At 40.7% G+C, this 17,183-nt stretch overlaps 1 protein-coding gene across 4 annotated transcripts in view; it reads right to left on the bottom strand.

Annotated features, from left to right (window-relative positions):
- The window catches only part of LOC139554823 (A-kinase anchor protein 9-like), a 139,569-nt gene extending 130,154 nt beyond the window's left edge, over positions 1–9,415 (bottom strand). For all 4 annotated transcript variants that reach the window (XM_071367981.1, XM_071367982.1, XM_071367984.1 and 1 more), the window contains exon 1: positions 9,142–9,415. In XM_071367981.1, coding sequence (XP_071224082.1) covers positions 9,142–9,189 — 48 coding nt within the window. In that variant the 5' untranslated portion in view covers positions 9,190–9,415. The remainder of the gene's footprint in view (positions 1–9,141) is intronic.
- Positions 9,416–17,183: the final 7,768 nt, after the last annotated feature.

Below are 17,183 nucleotides of genomic sequence, written 5' to 3'. Positions count from 1 at the left end.
GCGTTTATCGTCAAAGGAATTAGCAATACACCGAGGCCTGTACTCTAGAGCGGGATCGATTTGGAGGTGGAGGGTCTGTCATGGTCTGGGGCGGTGTGTCACAGCATCATCGGACTGAGCTTGCTGTCATTGCAGGCAATCTCAACGCTGTGCATTACAGGGAAGATATCCTCCTCCCTCATGTGGTACCCTTCCTGCAGGCTCATCCTGACATGACCCTTCAGCATGACAATGCCACCAGCCATATTGCTCATTCTGTGCATGATTTCCTGCAAGACAGGAATGTCAGTGTTCTGCCATGGTCAGCGAAGAGCCCGGATCTCAATCCCATTGCGCACGTCTGGGACCAGTTGGATCGGAGGGTTAGGGCTAGGGCCATTCCCCTCAGAAATGTCCAGGAACTTGCAGGTGCCTTGGTGGAAGACTGGGGTAACATTTCACAGTAAGAACTGGCAAATCTGGTGCAGTCCATGAGGAGGAGATGCACTGCAGTACGTAATGCAGCTGGTGACCACTCCAGATACTAACTTTTACTTTTGATTTTGACCCCCCCCTTTGCTCAGGGACACATTACTCCATTTCTATTAGTCACATGTCTGTGGAACTTGTTCAATTTATGTCTCGGTTGTTGAATCTTATGTTCATACAAATATTTACACGTTAAGTTTGCTGAAAATAAACGCAGTTGACAGTGAGAGGACTTTTTTTGGGGCTGAGTTTAGAAATTCCATTAAAGACCAGCCGTTTCCAGCTCCAATAGTCATTTCCGACATTAACAATGTCTACACTGTATTTCTGATCAATTTGATGTTATTTTAATGGACAAAAAATGTTGCTTCTCTTTGAAAAACAAGAACATTTTTAAGTGACCCCAAACTTTTGAACGGTAGTGTATATATTATTTTTTTCACTGTTTGGACTTAGGCCATGCAACAAAAAAAAAACGCTTAGGCGGCCTGCCCAAGGATTTCAACGGCAGAAAAATCCCTGATGAATAAAATCAACTAGCCCTAAACTCCATTTCCGTGAACAGTCAAATGAGCTGTGTCAGAGCTCTAAAGCACTATTAGTGTCGTTCCAGTGACGAGGTAAGCCACTTGCTGTTGCTGGCACAATGCCCGACAGCCATCTTGACTGCTGCTGCGACAATCAAAAGTTGGCATATGTCAACACAGTCATGACACATATTGATTCCGACACCATCAAAAAAAAGCATAGGCTACAGGCAGCAAAATCTAATAGGGGCGAAAAATAAAACATGTCAATGATCTAAAAAGGCCAGTATTGGAATTGAAATAAAATAAATGAGACAGCTTTCATGTTTCCAACAGTTCTCCATTGCAGACTGTGGAGAGGCTCTTCTGTATTATTTTTAAGCGAGAGCCTTTTGGGCCTCTGTGCTCCAGAGAACATATGAAATGGTGGGTTTTGTGATTCTCCTCAGCCACAAACTTACTACATGATGGCTCCAGTCCTTTAAATATTTTGCATAATATTAGGACGTGCAAGAAAATGGTGAAAGGAGAAGCTGTTGAGGCACAATTACAATACCATGGAGCACAGGGGTTGACTTGACTATAGGATATTCATGTTGTTTCCTTTGTGAAAAGTACACACTTTAAATCAAATGCATATCGACCTGGCTGTTATTGTTGAAGGTGCAGAACGATGGAATGGAATTCACTAAAACGCTAGGCTATATGCTCAGTAAAACCCATGAGGTTTGATAAAGCCACCTGGGTGAATGGGAAAAGTAAGGCATTGGCAATGTTTTCCCCAAAAACAAAATGTTGATGGCGGGGTGCAGAGGAACCTGTAACAGCCCCCATGGAGCCAACATCAAAACATTTCTATTGAAGTCAATGGAGGTCAAATTCCTTCAGGTGAGGCAACATAACTGTGAGGGATAGCATTGGTAAGGAAATCACTGTATTATCCTTTTCATACACAGTCCAAAATCGCACTAATTTACCATGCCTGCTTTTTTATACCAGCTTTTTCAAATATCTGAAAGGGTAGTGGGTTATGGCAAATTCAAAGCCACCTTATGACCCTTATGCCTTTCATATCAAGACGTTTTTCAGCCAACATTACCATAATGTTAAAATTGTTCACCTTTTCTTCATATCTGAAAGGTTAGGCAAGTATCAAAGCCAAAACTGTCATTTCCGCCAAACAACCTGATAATAATTTCGGTAAAGTTCTGCCTACGGGTTAGTATGAAACGTAGCCGCAATGCTGAGGCGGCATTGGTAGGCACTACGCTCTTTAACTCTTGATGGTTGCTAGGCAGCGCCATGTTACCATCCTGGCAGTTAGACAAAGTGACATGCCTTGCAAAGTTTCTCTCTTCGCATAGCCCCTACTAAGCATGCACTGTTTTCTTAACCACAACTGGATGAATCAATAAAGAATTACTGAGGGAATAAATATCACTGAATGATGATGAATAAAGTAGGCTAACGCAATTGAAGGCATGTATCAAATTGTTGCTTACTGAATCTCCCAGAGTCATCCAATCCTTGTAATAAATTTGAAGCAATAGCCTACCCCGCAAGTGGTCAACTTGATCATTTCAGCACTGTTTTGATTGGGACAGTGCCAACGCACTGCTTTGAGACAAGGGTGGGGATTCGTCTTGATAAATCAATAATGTCAGATTTTAGTTTTCACTGAATCTCCGTTTGGATATTGGTTAGGCTACAATTAGGTTGGGGAACCGTTAGCTAAGTTCAGGGGAGTGCTGCTCATGATCATCTTGTCTAGTTGGCTCATGTATTAGAAAATTGTGCCAGCATGTTATGTAGTTTAACAAGTGGATTATTTTACTCTTCAATCGCAGTTGCTTGGTAGCCTAGGGCTACTCCCGACCAAAAGCATGTGTCTGATAATCAATGTGATTTTGTTTCACTGAATCTGTCTCTATAGGCTATTTGGTTAATTGGTTTCTGACTGGGCAAATAAGTGGAGGTGGTATAAGCTAATCTATTGTTTGCTCATTTATCACTGATCAGAAACATTTAGCATGCAATAATGTAGCATAAATCAAGTGTAGGCCTATTATTTTGCCCGATCGCGTATAGGCAAATCCAAAAGTCTGCAGAGGTTGTGATATATGAACACGAGAGTCACATGCTTGTGAAAATAGGATTTGTATTATTTTCTATCGGTATCATGCTGAACACACTACGGCTGCTCCCTAACAAAGTAGAGAGGGTAGGAAAGACGAAACGTGGATCAAAAAAGCATGAGCTTGGATTTGTATATTTGGATCCCCCATTAGCTTTTGCAGAAGCAGTAAATACTTTTCCTGGGGTTCATAAAAAACACAAAACAAGTAAGAAAAACACTGATACACAAGGACAGTCACAATTTTAAAATACAACAATATACTGTACAAACAATACAAAACAAAAATACAAACAATACAACTAAAGAATAATGTGTGTGTTAGAGTGTCTGTGTGTACGCATGTGTATGTGCTTGGGCTCTGTTTCAAAATATGACTTTATTTAATTTATGACAGAGGTTCCACACTTTCCCGTGACACAAGTTGTGTGGGAACAATATTATTTGTATTTTATTCAGTTATATTCTTACTAAAAAGTATATGTGTGTTTACTGATCGGGTAGGTGTGTATTGTCTGTTTAATGAACAAAGTTATTCAAACAAATTTGTAAGCATTAGGCTACCAACAGAGTAAATGTGACATGTGGTGGTCCCACCTAGCTATCTTAAGATGAAAGCAATTTGAAAAACCGAGAAAGCAGATTGTGCTTATTTATTGGTGCATTGAACCATGTCATTTAAAAAATGTGGATACTGCTAAAACAATGTAATTATCTGTACTCTGCCATCTTTATGCACGTTCGCCATTTCATTGTATAAAATGTCAAATCAAAATACTACTCATAATACAGAGCAAGCGATAAAGCTTCATATCACACCAATTATTGCTTTGTAGCACCTACAGAAGAAACATTATAGTCTTAAAGGAGGCCTGCGTAAAGCCAGAATGTTGCAAATATTCCAACTTCAACTATTTATTAAGATAAAAATATGTGTCAAAAATCCTTCCACCAAAAGGACCCTCCTATGGATTATATTTTGTGAAAATAATTTTGTTGTTGTTGTTGTTGTTGTTGAGGAATCATCCAACTTGTGGCCATGTGCAGATTAACTGATTTAACCGATTTCAATATTGCTGATACAAAACCCTTTTCAGTCTTTCTTACCCCTGGTCCATCAAATTCCAAATCAACCTTGCAGTCCTTTTTAACGTTAATATAGCAGAGAATCGTAGCTGGGGGAGAGCTCTATGAAAGATAAAAAATTATCAAAGTTTAAGATAAGCTATGTTTCATATAACACTTAAGATGTTTTGTTCTATAGTATAGCCTATAGTTAGATGAGTGAGGTCAAGCCATGGCCTGTGTCCTGACAGGGGATTATCCTTAATCAAGCAGGTTATGCTGGGTACCTCTGTCATCGATTACCTAAAGGCTAGGTCTGGGTCTACTAATGTCTCATATAGGCTAGTTGGCAAGTGTCTTTGAAAGTCTTATAAGCCTAGTACTATATGTATCATAGCAATTAAGTGTTGAGTGGTGACGCTTGTTTCCATGTCGCAATTTCCAGATGCAAAGTTGTGTGTGCATTCACAGATTAAATGATGGCACGCAAAAGGAAAACGTCCTGCTTGATTGAAGATCACGCACACAAGAATATGGAAGATATTTGAGCCTCCACTTAGGTTGATTACCATAAAATTTGACTTGATGGAATTCAAGTTCTTGGAGTTTAGTGCTTTCCCTATATTAATTTAGATTTTTTTTTTTTTATGTAAACAAATACATATTTCTGCCGAGACACGCTTTTAAATAGACAGTCTCAATTACTCAATGACTGGAAGTCTATGGGAACAGATAGCGCTAACGTTAGTAGCAATGCCCCCCTTTCCATAGAAAATCATTCAATCTGATTGTGGGGCCTGCTAAGTACCCACAATCAGAGGAGGACAAAGGAGTCGAGGAGAGGACAGACTTTGAGAATCTCCCATGGAGTCAGTACATTTCTTTGGCCGTACTGTGAGACACCTAAGACGGCGCTACACGGAGACAGGGCGGACAGCTGATGGTCCTTGCAGTGGCAGACCACATGTAACAACACCTGCGGGACAGGTACAGGATGGCAACAACAACTGCTCGAGTTACACCAGGAACACACAATCCCTCCATCAGTGCTCAGACTGTCCGCAATAGGCTGAGAGAGGCTGGACTGAGGGCTTGTAGGCCTGTTGTAAGGCAGTTTCTCACCAGACATCACCGGCAACAACGTCGCCTATGGGCACAAACCCACCGTCGCTGGACCAGACAGGACTGGCAAAAAGTGCTCTTCACTGACGAGTCGAAGTATTGTCTCACCAGGGGTGATGGTCGGATTCGCGTTTATCGTCAAAGGAATTAGCAATACACCGAGGCCTGTACTCTAGAGCGGGATCGATTTGGAGGTGGAGGGTCTGTCATGGTCTGGGGCGGTGTGTCACAGCATCATCGGACTGAGCTTGCTGTCATTGCAGGCAATCTCAACGCTGTGCATTACAGGGAAGATATCCTCCTCCCTCATGTGGTACCCTTCCTGCAGGCTCATCCTGACATGACCCTTCAGCATGACAATGCCACCAGCCATATTGCTCATTCTGTGCATGATTTCCTGCAAGACAGGAATGTCAGTGTTCTGCCATGGTCAGCGAAGAGCCCGGATCTCAATCCCATTGCGCACGTCTGGGACCAGTTGGATCGGAGGGTTAGGGCTAGGGCCATTCCCCTCAGAAATGTCCAGGAACTTGCAGGTGCCTTGGTGGAAGACTGGGGTAACATTTCACAGTAAGAACTGGCAAATCTGGTGCAGTCCATGAGGAGGAGATGCACTGCAGTACGTAATGCAGCTGGTGACCACTCCAGATACTAACTTTTACTTTTGATTTTGACCCCCCCCTTTGCTCAGGGACACATTACTCCATTTCTATTAGTCACATGTCTGTGGAACTTGTTCAATTTATGTCTCGGTTGTTGAATCTTATGTTCATACAAATATTTACACGTTAAGTTTGCTGAAAATAAACGCAGTTGACAGTGAGAGGACTTTTTTTGGGGCTGAGTTTAGAAATTCCATTAAAGACCAGCCGTTTCCAGTGTCTTTGAAAGTCTTATAAGCCTAGTACTATATGTATCATAGCAATTAAGTGTTGAGTGGTGACGCTTGTTTCCATGTCGCAATTTCCAGATGCAAAGTTGTGTGTGCATTCACAGATTAAATGATGGCACGCAAAAGGAAAACGTCCTGCTTGATTGAAGATCACGCACACAAGAATATGGAAGATATTTGAGCCTCCACTTAGGTTGATTACCATAAAATTTGACTTGATGGAATTCAAGTTCTTGGAGTTTAGTGCTTTCCCTATATTAATTTAGATTTTTTTTTTTTTATGTAAACAAATACATATTTCTGCCGAGACACGCTTTTAAATAGACAGTCTCAATTACTCAATGACTGGAAGTCTATGGGAACAGATAGCGCTAACGTTAGTAGCAATGCCCCCCTTTCCATAGAAAATCATTCAATCTGATTGTGGGGCCTGCTAAGTACCCACAATCAGAGGAGGACAAAGGAGTCGAGGAGAGGACAGACTTTGAGAATCTCCCATGGAGTCAGTACATTTCTTTGACTCCTAGATGGCCTAGACCTATACTTTTGCAACCACTCTGAAGCATTTCTTATTTTATTAAGTAGTTAACTTATTTTCTCCCATTGCTAGTTACAACCTTGTCTCATCGCTGCAACTTCAATGGGCTTGGGAGAGGCAAAGGTCGAGACATGCGTCCTCCAAATGCCTGGCCGCCTACTTCTTAAGAGACTGCTCGCTTAACACGTAAGTCAGCCGCACCAATGAGTCGGGGGAAACATCGTTCACAAGGAGTCGCTAGAGCATGATGAGCCAAGGAAAGCCCCCCTCTGGCCAAACACTCCCTTAATCCGGACGGCGCTGGCCCAATTGTGCGCCCCCCTATGGGGCTCCCAGTCATGGTCGGCTGTGACAGCCTGGGATCGAACCCCCGGCTGTAGTGGCGCCTCAGCACTAATATGTACTGGTGCCTTACTGCTATCGTTACTAAGCATTTAAATATAGCCTTGCTAGTTGATTATTGAGACAGTCTAGTTTTAATTTGCACGTTCCAAAATAGTTTCAGGTGTGGTGACACAAAAAGTGTTTTCCCTTTCAATAGATCTAGCCTTCAAATACTGAATAAATACTACTGGCTCAAAATAGATAGATTCATGACTCAAAATAAACCTCTAGTGGCATGGTGGAGAGGTGCCAAGTCAAGGTATTGTGCATTAGGGCATAAGCTCATTAAGGGACTAAGGTAAGGGAATGACACTGCAAAGGTCGGTAACCTCAAATTCTGAAAGGACTTTCAGTTTGTCTAAACATTCGACTGTTACCATGCTTACTCCATGGATAACAGTCTGAAAGAAGTCGCTGTAAAAATGACGCAATAGTCTCTACAAGCCAGAATGTTGAATACAATCATTTTTAAATGCACATTACCAATTGTCCATGCTGTTGGTCCTTTTGGCAGTAGGAAGTAGAGATAGGGTAACCACAGGAAAGTGTTGTTTACTCAACTTTTTTGCAGCGTGGGTAGGTTCTGTTGCTTGTATTTTCCATCTCCCGATGCATTTCACGTGATGCACAATATGTAAACAAATAGACGAATATTGTTGACCAAAGCACATTCCCTCGCTATCAGCTGGAAGTGCTTGTGAAATTTGCTAGCCCATTGCGTGGGACAAATTTTGGTCTGTGCTTCAGTTAAACTCTGCCATTGGTGACATATCCAAATCGCGTGCGAATTACGTCAGCATTGAAAATACAAACCGACATACAGACCAGCGTACAGAAAGTCGTGTTAATAACACTACTCTGTGGATATTGTCTCAGACTACCTCCAACATATGGACAAAAATCAGCAGACAACAGGTGAAGTACGTTCAAATTAAGTTTATTCAACAGTCTGACTTGTGACGTGACTGTTTACAAAAAGTGAGCCTACATGTAAGAGACGAGGGAGGAGTCTTCCACTCTCGGATTTGTAGAGGCTAACCTGCACTCTCGGATTTGTAGAGGCTAACCTGAGGCCAGTCCAGTGTACTTTCCTTCCATCTGCCTCCATGCACCCTTATATATTTTTGGGACTCTAGCAGGGAAGTGACTATTCTATTTTTACACTATTGTCATCCTTCTCAGTTGACTATGAGGGTGGGTTATCGTATCATCATAAAGTAGGCTACTGTGCCTGTTCACTGGATATTTCGAAATTCTATTGAAAATTCTGATTAAAATAATACACACATTGAAATATTATGTGAGGTGAGCATATGTTGCATTGCAAAGCTTGATTGATTGATTTCATGGAGAGCAGAGCTTGTGTGACCTCCCTTCTGCATGAGATAAGCAGTTGGCACCTTTTCTTTTTTTACATCATTCAGCAGGGTTGTTATGACCTCATTTATAGCACTGGTTGTTACATTGTAACGTTAGCATACATTAAAAAAAGGAAACAAAGAATCAGTCACGTATGGAACATGTGAGTTTGCTCAAGCTAACTAGGGGCATGTCCTGAACCTGTCACACAAGAATCTCAATATTTTAATCACGTGGTGTTAATAAAGCATGACGTTGACAGGAAAGGATGAATTAGTTCGCTAACTATCGAAGTTCAAATTAATACTTCTCTTCAAAACTGGTAATTACATTTTAGGAGGAAACAGCACGTTTCTATGAGATACCAATGGAACTTCACATGACAAAGGAAGTCTTGCTAGCTGGCTAACACAGACACCTAACCCCCCGGGCTGTCATCCATGCCATGGGGGCGCATGTTTTCTAGTAGTGACAGCTGACAGGGACGGGAACACGGAAGGGACTCCCGAAACAACGAATTACTAAATAAAACGATATAAGCCCATGTATAACTGAGCACGTGCAGCAATGAATGTGGTTCCCAAGCCAGACTAACAGAAACGCAGATAAATAATTGACCTCTGCTAGATAGCTAGTAACTAGGCTATCATACCTTTGCCTTGCCGGCCTCGAGCTTCTTTTGCCTCTCTTCGTCTTCCATTACCGTTGTCACTGTGGCTGAGAGAAGAGGAAAAGGGCTTCATGCGAAGAGTTAGCGAATTAGCCCAGAGACTGTGGGGAAAGTTTCTGTTTGTTGACATTCACTTTGTTTAGTAATGGTTTCATATCACTGCGACAGGCTTGCATTAGGAGAAGATCCTTGCTACAACCACATCTCCGCCGCCATGTTATCCACGTAAACACGATTGCGTTGACGTCACGTAGGTGGATGTTTTCTGCTGCTACGCCCCTTTAGGAACGTACTGCAGGAAATGTCAAAACGTGTCATTTGATTAAAACAAATTACAGAGGGAAACATACTGTACACAAATTAAATATACATTGCTTGAAATCATATGCGTGAGTAAATAAAAAATAATTTCTGTCGAGGTGCAAACAAGGTCTCTGTGTTGCACAATTGCTAATCGTGATTCATTTCACGCTGCCCCGTTAAGAACAGATCTAAAACATTCACAATATTGTTCAAACTGAGTTTAGAGTTTAAAAAAATAAAGTTTTCGTACTCTAATAATAATATCATGACGAATTTATAGTGGTCTCTCCATATGATTATTTCTGCAATTTTGGTATTAAAACTAATATAAAACGAGAGCACAATTTGCACATAATCATAGAATATGTCCATCTGACATTTACAGTCAATGCTTCCACCCCAACCTCATCACAAATTATACCACTTATAGCATTTAGGAACATTCTCTGGATTCTCCATTGCGCTGGAAAACCATGCAGACCCTGATAATCAGCATTGTAAATGTGATTTAGGTCAAGAAAGCTCACAGAAAAGAAACATCAAACCTTTGAAGCTTCTACACAGACAGTGACACCTACACACCGGCAGCAGCAGGAGAAGGGGGTCTGTGTCTTCGACTGATGGGAGCTGTGTAGCTTATGGTCTGGCAGATCTTGAATTCCACCCATCTTCTCTTCGACATCCTTAGTTCAGATCCCTACTGTGAACTTTTTTTGTTTGTGCAGCACCTTCAGCAAGACCTGCTGCCCATCTGAACGTTTTAGGCTATGTCAGTGGCACAGTAACCCAAGCACCACCACGATTGCAGGGCATCAACAAATGGATCAGGAAACTGATCTAGATTATGTCAACACAGTGACAGTTTTCATAGAGTCCCCAAAACATTTCGACTGTTAACCTATAGGAGTTGGGTTGTTTTGGTAGAGGTTGTTTGTTTCCAGTTCGTCTTGAAAGAAACAATTAGGGCTGAGACGAGCCTGAAAATAGGCTTTGGGACATTACTGTTGGTCAATATCTATTTCCCTATTGATTTAGTCTTGAGGATCACAATCCTGCTAAAAGCCATTATCAGAGAGACCAATCCAGGGGCAGCTATAGCATAGGAGGTTGGCGGAACCTTAATTGGGGAGGACAGCCTCGTGGTAATGGCTGGAGCGGAATTAGTGAATCCATTCATGCCGTTCCAAACATTATCATGAGTCGTTCTCCCCCCAGTAGCTTCCTGTGGGTTTTAGGATTATGGGATATTCACAGTCATATCAGATACCGCTGCTGCCCTATGAGGTCTCAACAGAATCCCTTAACAAATACATTTGAGGGAAAAATGCTACAAGACCATGATTTGCACTATAACAAAACAAGCATTCAAGGCTTGAATAAATAACCATAGGTTACAATAATAAACAAATGTATTGGTTAGGTGTCTTTCTGGATCACCAATACAGTTGGCCTACGTCAAGTAAAAAGAAAGAAACTCTTTATGCTCTCTATAAACTGAATTCTAGTTGTAAAGAGTGTTTGGCTAGTAACCAAAAGGTCTCTGGTTCAAATCCCTGAGCCAATTAGTTGATCTAGGCTTGAACAAGGCACTTAACCCTAATTGCTCCTGTAAATCGCTCTAGATAAGAGTGTCTGATAAAATATGAATAAGCTGGCTTTTTAAGTGTGTGCATACAAATAAAGCAGTCACATTTCAGCAGTAGACTTAGGCATAACCATAAGGTATGGAGAAAGTTACTGATTTTAAGTGTATGTGCCCTGGGATGAACATAACAACAACAAGCAAACTAAAGAAAAGTGTAAGCCAGCACAATAACTGTTCATCACATCAGTAACTAGACACAGATGAGACCCTCTTTATGTGCTGTGGATCGAGTGGGAGAATAAGGAAGCGAGAGCGATCATAATGAAAAACATAGTGCACTGCTGATTATGTGTACAGAACAGTAATATTGAGCCTCTCTCAAGCCAGACGTTACTTAAATTAGCAGGGAGACCGGCGCCTTGACAAAGCATTATCTTTTCTTTAACATCCGAGCGGTGGAAGAAAAACCATTTGAATAATAAAGATAGCTCTATGTGCCATATTAAAATATGTATGAGCGCAGGGGCTCATCAAGGAAGAGATGGAGGATGATACTTCTTCCCGCAGTCGCGCTCTTGAGCTGCAAGGATTGGAACTGAAGAGGACAGCTGACAGAGGTGCACAGAGTCAGCTGGCTGTTGGGGCATTAAAAATTAAAGCTATTTCACTGTACTTGTGCACCTGACAATAACAACTTGAAACTTAGATGGATGGCATGAATAAAGTATAAAAGGCCCTTTTGTGTCTCATTGTCCAATGCCAAACAACACCTTGATAGTTCTCCTTCTCCAGCGTTGAGATGGGCTGATTGGAGGAGTCCATGGTCATGATGGCCTTCAATACACAAGAAGTTGCTGCAATTTACCAGAGATATTCTTCTAACAATAATTATGTGATTAGGTGACCATCCCAAGTGCATTTCAGTCATTGTACTAGGGTTGAATATTTTCCCGGTATTTTACAAATGTTCCATCCCGAGAATAAATGACTTTTGTCCCGGGTAACCAGGTATTTCCCGCTAAACAGGAAGTGTCATTCAAAAGCATTATAAAGCAAATAAATGTCTGGATTTGATCAGAGCTTTGATCAGCATTAAAATTCAAACCTGATCCTAATGAGCCATATATTAAATACATTTTATAAGCCCTACATTAATGATATTTAATGAAGCCCAAAAATGCCCAAGATTTTGCCGTTATTCAATACATATAGACTACTGTATGATATAGGCTACTGCACATTATGCATGAAAGAAAAACATAAAAGCCCATAGAAGTAGCTAGCTATATCATCTCTTGGGTAAATAAATGAAACTAGCTCCAGTAGGCTAATCTTTTTGAGTGTGAACTGTATTACTGTACTGTATTGTATTATACTTAAGTGATAATGACCAAGAAGTCAGTGTTTGGAGGATATATTTGCATGGGTGTTGTTAGGCCTGAGACCAAGTCGAGGGCTGGCAAAACATGCCAATATATCCTCCAAACACCGATTTCAAGGGCATTATCACTTTTATACAACAGATTACCAACATATTCAAATAATGGTTTACATATTTTAATTAAAAACATTATTTTGATAAATTTATTCATACTATTTAATCCTTCCACAAGATATAATCCAGCCACAAATATAGGGTCGCTACCCAGGCCTGCTTGTAGTCCCTTTTTATCGGTTTGGTTGCCAGAAACCCGACCCAGTCTTCAGTCTTTTTGTACTGTATCTATAATGTTCTTATCCCTTGCTTGCTAGTTAGCCAACTACGGCTAACTTCCAGTCACGTCAAAAAGTGCACCAGAATAACAGCAAAGTAGCTGCATTTGCATTTGTTGAAGCTGTTTTCATTGTGACATTTATTTGGACACATCCATAACAATGAGGCGTGATTTCGCCTGGCATAGAAAATGTGCTCACTGGTCAGGACACTGTTGATCAGAGAAGCTAGCCAACAACACAGCTAACACAATCACTTCAAACTGAAGCTGGAAAGACTGCAAACTACCTGCACTCGTTTGAATCAGCTGCACCTTTTTTCAATGTACATTTCTTTGTATATATCCATAAAAATGATGCCAGCTGATTCATGACTTCAACTGGCTGAGAAACACTGCCTGCCTTTCTGTCTTGTCCCGACTCCCAACACATTCATTACTATTGGACAGCTGGAGATTGAATTTGAATAGCGAAACAATGTTGCAATGTCGGAGAGACAGACAGCAAGGTTTATATAAATCTGTCCTGTTGAAAACTAAATGTTAGTCTAAAAGAAATATGAGATAATGTCTAGATGCTTTTTATAGTGGAGATCAAGTTCATAAATTGCCTGGCTGGGCTGATTAGACAGTTGATTGCAAAGTCAGATTGAACAGAGTAAATAGGCATTTTAACATCATTGATTTAGCCGGTGGTAACTTGAGAATTATAAACTGGGTGTGTTGAGCCTTGAATACTGATTGGCTGACAGCCGTGGTATGACAAAACATTTATTTTTCCTGCTCTAATTACGTTGGTAACCAGTTTATAATAGCAACAAGGCACCTCAGGGTTTGTGGTATATGGCCAATATACCACGACTAAGGGCTGTATCCAGGCACTTCGCATTGCGTCGTGCTAAGAACATTCCTTAGCCATTGAATATTGGCCATATACTACACCCCCCCCCCCCCCCCCCCCGTGCCTTAATGCTTAAATAGACACCGTTTGGAATGCAGTTTTAACCAATCAGCATTCAGGATTAGACCCACCCGTATAATGTATTATATGGGCTGGAATTACACACATCATTCAAACCATGATAAAGCAGAAGAGAACATGCAATTCTTGTACAGCACATGCGGCCTACAAAGTTACAAGTATAGGCTAGCAAATTTTATTTTAATTTTGCAATATAATAAGGTCTATTTGTATAATTTGTAGGCTAACGCATATATAGGCTACCTTTCATAATATTTCCCCTAATGTTATTAGCTTACATCCTCTTTCTCTCTATTGTTGCTTCATTCCTTCTTCACTTTCAAAAGATAAATTGAATAAGTTTCGTTGTCCTTATCTTAATCCTAGGACTAGAATTAGATGCAAAAGGCTTTCACTTCTCTTCACGAAGATTGAATGGTTGTGGGTCTGAATAAATAACTGCTATAGCCTAGCGCCATTGCGCGTTAGCTCTTCCTTCAAACTACCTGTTTTAATAGCTGCTATATTTAACATTCAGCAAAAAAGAGCTTGCATACCTGTTCGAATAGTCTATTGGTATAAGAAATGCAAGAAAAAAATCATGTCCAGGAAGCTATTCTAATCAAGCATTTCCTGCATGGGACACAAAGAGCTAAGGAGTGTTTTTTTAAAGAGAGGCCAGACGATCACAGGTGTTTGCTTACTGCGTAAGAGACATAGGCTATAAATTAGAAGCTTATTATGCATAACCCATCATAGATTAGCTAAATATAAGGCTAATACTGCATTGACTTTATTACCTGAAAGAGGTAGACTAGAACCAGCGGCGACCCATCATTCAGGGCATGTGAGGCAGAAACTATTTAGCAAAAAAATAACACAAATTAAAAATGCATATTTTTGTTGTTGTTGTTGCCTGTTTTGCATGTTATTTTGGCATTAATACGTGTCACATATCATTTTGCAAACAATGTAATAAAAATAACAATTTGAGTTAATAAAGCCGCATACAAACAGGGGTTGCTTTCTTGAGTAAAGCAGCTCCAAAATGCAGGTGTTTCAGCCTAGCTCAGTGCTTTCTGTGGTGGTGGGGTAGCAAGCTGAAAATATGGAGTGTAGGTGTTAGTAGTGTTCTCTAGTTGCACCGTGACTGCCTGAGTGTTCTGTCACTCATGGGGACACTACGTCACCGCAAAATCTATGGGGAGAGCTCGAAAACTCAAGCCTTGGGTGCTGCCATAGAGCTACATTAAAAGAGCCCTTCCAAGAAGGCTCAAAGTCATTGACCACAGATAAAATTACGTCAAATCACGTTATATCTACAGTAGCTTTGATTGGACTGATCATGTCAACATCATACTTTCAAAATCTTAGCTAGCAAGCTAGACACAGTCACCTTCATGAATGAAGTCGACAATCTACTGGCAAATCCTTTTCAATCCTTGTCATATGAAGAGAAATAATGAAGGGAAATTATAGATAAAACGTATTGCTGCTCATCGGCGATTGGACATAAATGTTACACAACAAGTTGGAAGTTGCAAATTCAACAATGAGTGGTTTGGAAGGATTCAGTGGCTAACTGCAAAGCAATCACTAGCCTGCTATTCAGTGGAGTGGGTGTATGGTCCAAGTCTGAGTTTAAAGGTCTATTTTCCAAGCTTAAAAGGATAAAGAATTGTCAGGATTTGGCCAGGATTGTTCAGGTTTTTGGTCACTAGATGCCCCCATTGCGCCTTTTTTGAACCTTTTGTTTTTCCCTTGTTCTAATTATTATTTGCACCTGTGTGTCATTTCCTTGTAGGTATTTAATCCCTTTGTGTTCCTCAGTTCTTTGCGCTGTGTTTGTATGTTAGCACCCAGCCCCAGCCATGCTGTGAACATATATTTCTCTTGTTGGATTTTCCAGAGGTTCTCTGGTTTTGTTCTTGTTTATTTTTGATAAGTCTTTTGAGGTTTGTTTTTTCCCTGCTGTTCTTACCACTTTGTGGATTTTCTTTGTATTTTGGAGGATATCAATTTTTTCTCTGGGCTTTACTTTTGACGTTGTGGATTTATATTTTTGCCTGAAGATCTTTTACCTTGATTAAACCACCGTCTCTAGTACTGCTGAGTCTGCCTCATCTTCTGGGTTCTGCCGACTATTAGTGACTGTTTCTCACACCGGGTCCTGACAAGAATCACATGCAACACAATGGGCCAGAAAAGGTTGAATACATTCGCCATGCTGTCAATTCAGCATGACTACTGCCGCGTTCAAAACAACTTGGAACTGGGAAATCTTAGACTTCAGTGAGTTCAAGACAACTGGGAACTCGGAAATAAACGTTTTGAACGGTCATCCAACTCGGAAAAGAAAGTCGGGATCTCAGGCCTCTTTCTAGAGCTCCAACCTGAAGATCACTTACGTCATGATTCAACCTTGTTTTTTTTCCCGAGTTCCCAGTAGTTTTGAAAGCACCATAAATCCAGAGCCCAAAAGAAGGACCGCCGCGCCACCTTCCTGTTCAAATGAGCACAGCACAACAAGGTGAGTCCTAAAATGCATTGTATACTGCTGCATAAATTATGTATTATGCCAGGGAGATATGTATACTGTTGCTAAGAAAGTAATACTAAGTCTATGTTGTGTAGTAAGCTGTTAGTAGCCCATGTACCTCACCCTAATCATTTGGTCCTTTTCCCCCTCATTCTAACTTTGTGGTGCACATGTAGCCTATAGCCTGTTTTAGAGGAATTTTATAATTTAATATTATAAGAGCTTTCATTGTCTGCTTATATTCCCCCTTTATTTATCCTACGGTTCTGACTTGGTGTCCAGGGAGAATACTGTAAGAACGGCCCATGTTCTGAATTCTGTCGCTGTACATTTAAAAAATAAAACAAATAGTTATATTGACTACGTCCATCCTAGCTCGCTCTTTAATGTCTTAAACAAAATTACAGATCGCCTCTTATCTGCTAACCATCCCCTTATGCCATAGTTTGTACATCTCAATTGTCAGTAGCAAGTCAGCCATATCAGCTATGTTTTTTTTAAAGGTAGAAAGCAAATTAACCGTTTCGCTGCCAGACAAGGCTCTTCTGATAGCCAGGTGTAGCAGTGGAAAGGATTCACTCCATGGTGCTGTTTGTGGGCATCGCTTGTCACCGTAATAGTGCTAGTAATGTATTGTTTAGTATTGTGTTGTGTTATGTTGTGGAGTGGCTTTGCTGGCATGCATAAACAAAAAAAAAAGATTTACATGCTAAAATCGCCACTGGCTAGGACATCTATATATTGGGCTATATATCAATCTAGAACAGGATTATCAATTTTGAATGCAATTTGAATGGAGTTGATGGAGAGAGAGAAAGACTGCGAGAGAGTGCTCGCCAGTGCACTGATTTAAAGCAACAACATTGATAGGCTGTTTTAATACTCTGCTGCTGCAATAAAAACAAGGTGAAGCCAGATGGATAT

Source organism: Salvelinus alpinus, chromosome 26 (genome assembly GCF_045679555.1).
Source record: "Salvelinus alpinus chromosome 26, SLU_Salpinus.1, whole genome shotgun sequence".
In the NCBI taxonomy this organism is placed as follows: domain Eukaryota; kingdom Metazoa; phylum Chordata; class Actinopteri; order Salmoniformes; family Salmonidae; genus Salvelinus; species Salvelinus alpinus.
The sequence above is the reverse complement of the archived record's forward strand: the minus strand, read 5'-3'. Positions and strand labels throughout refer to the sequence as shown.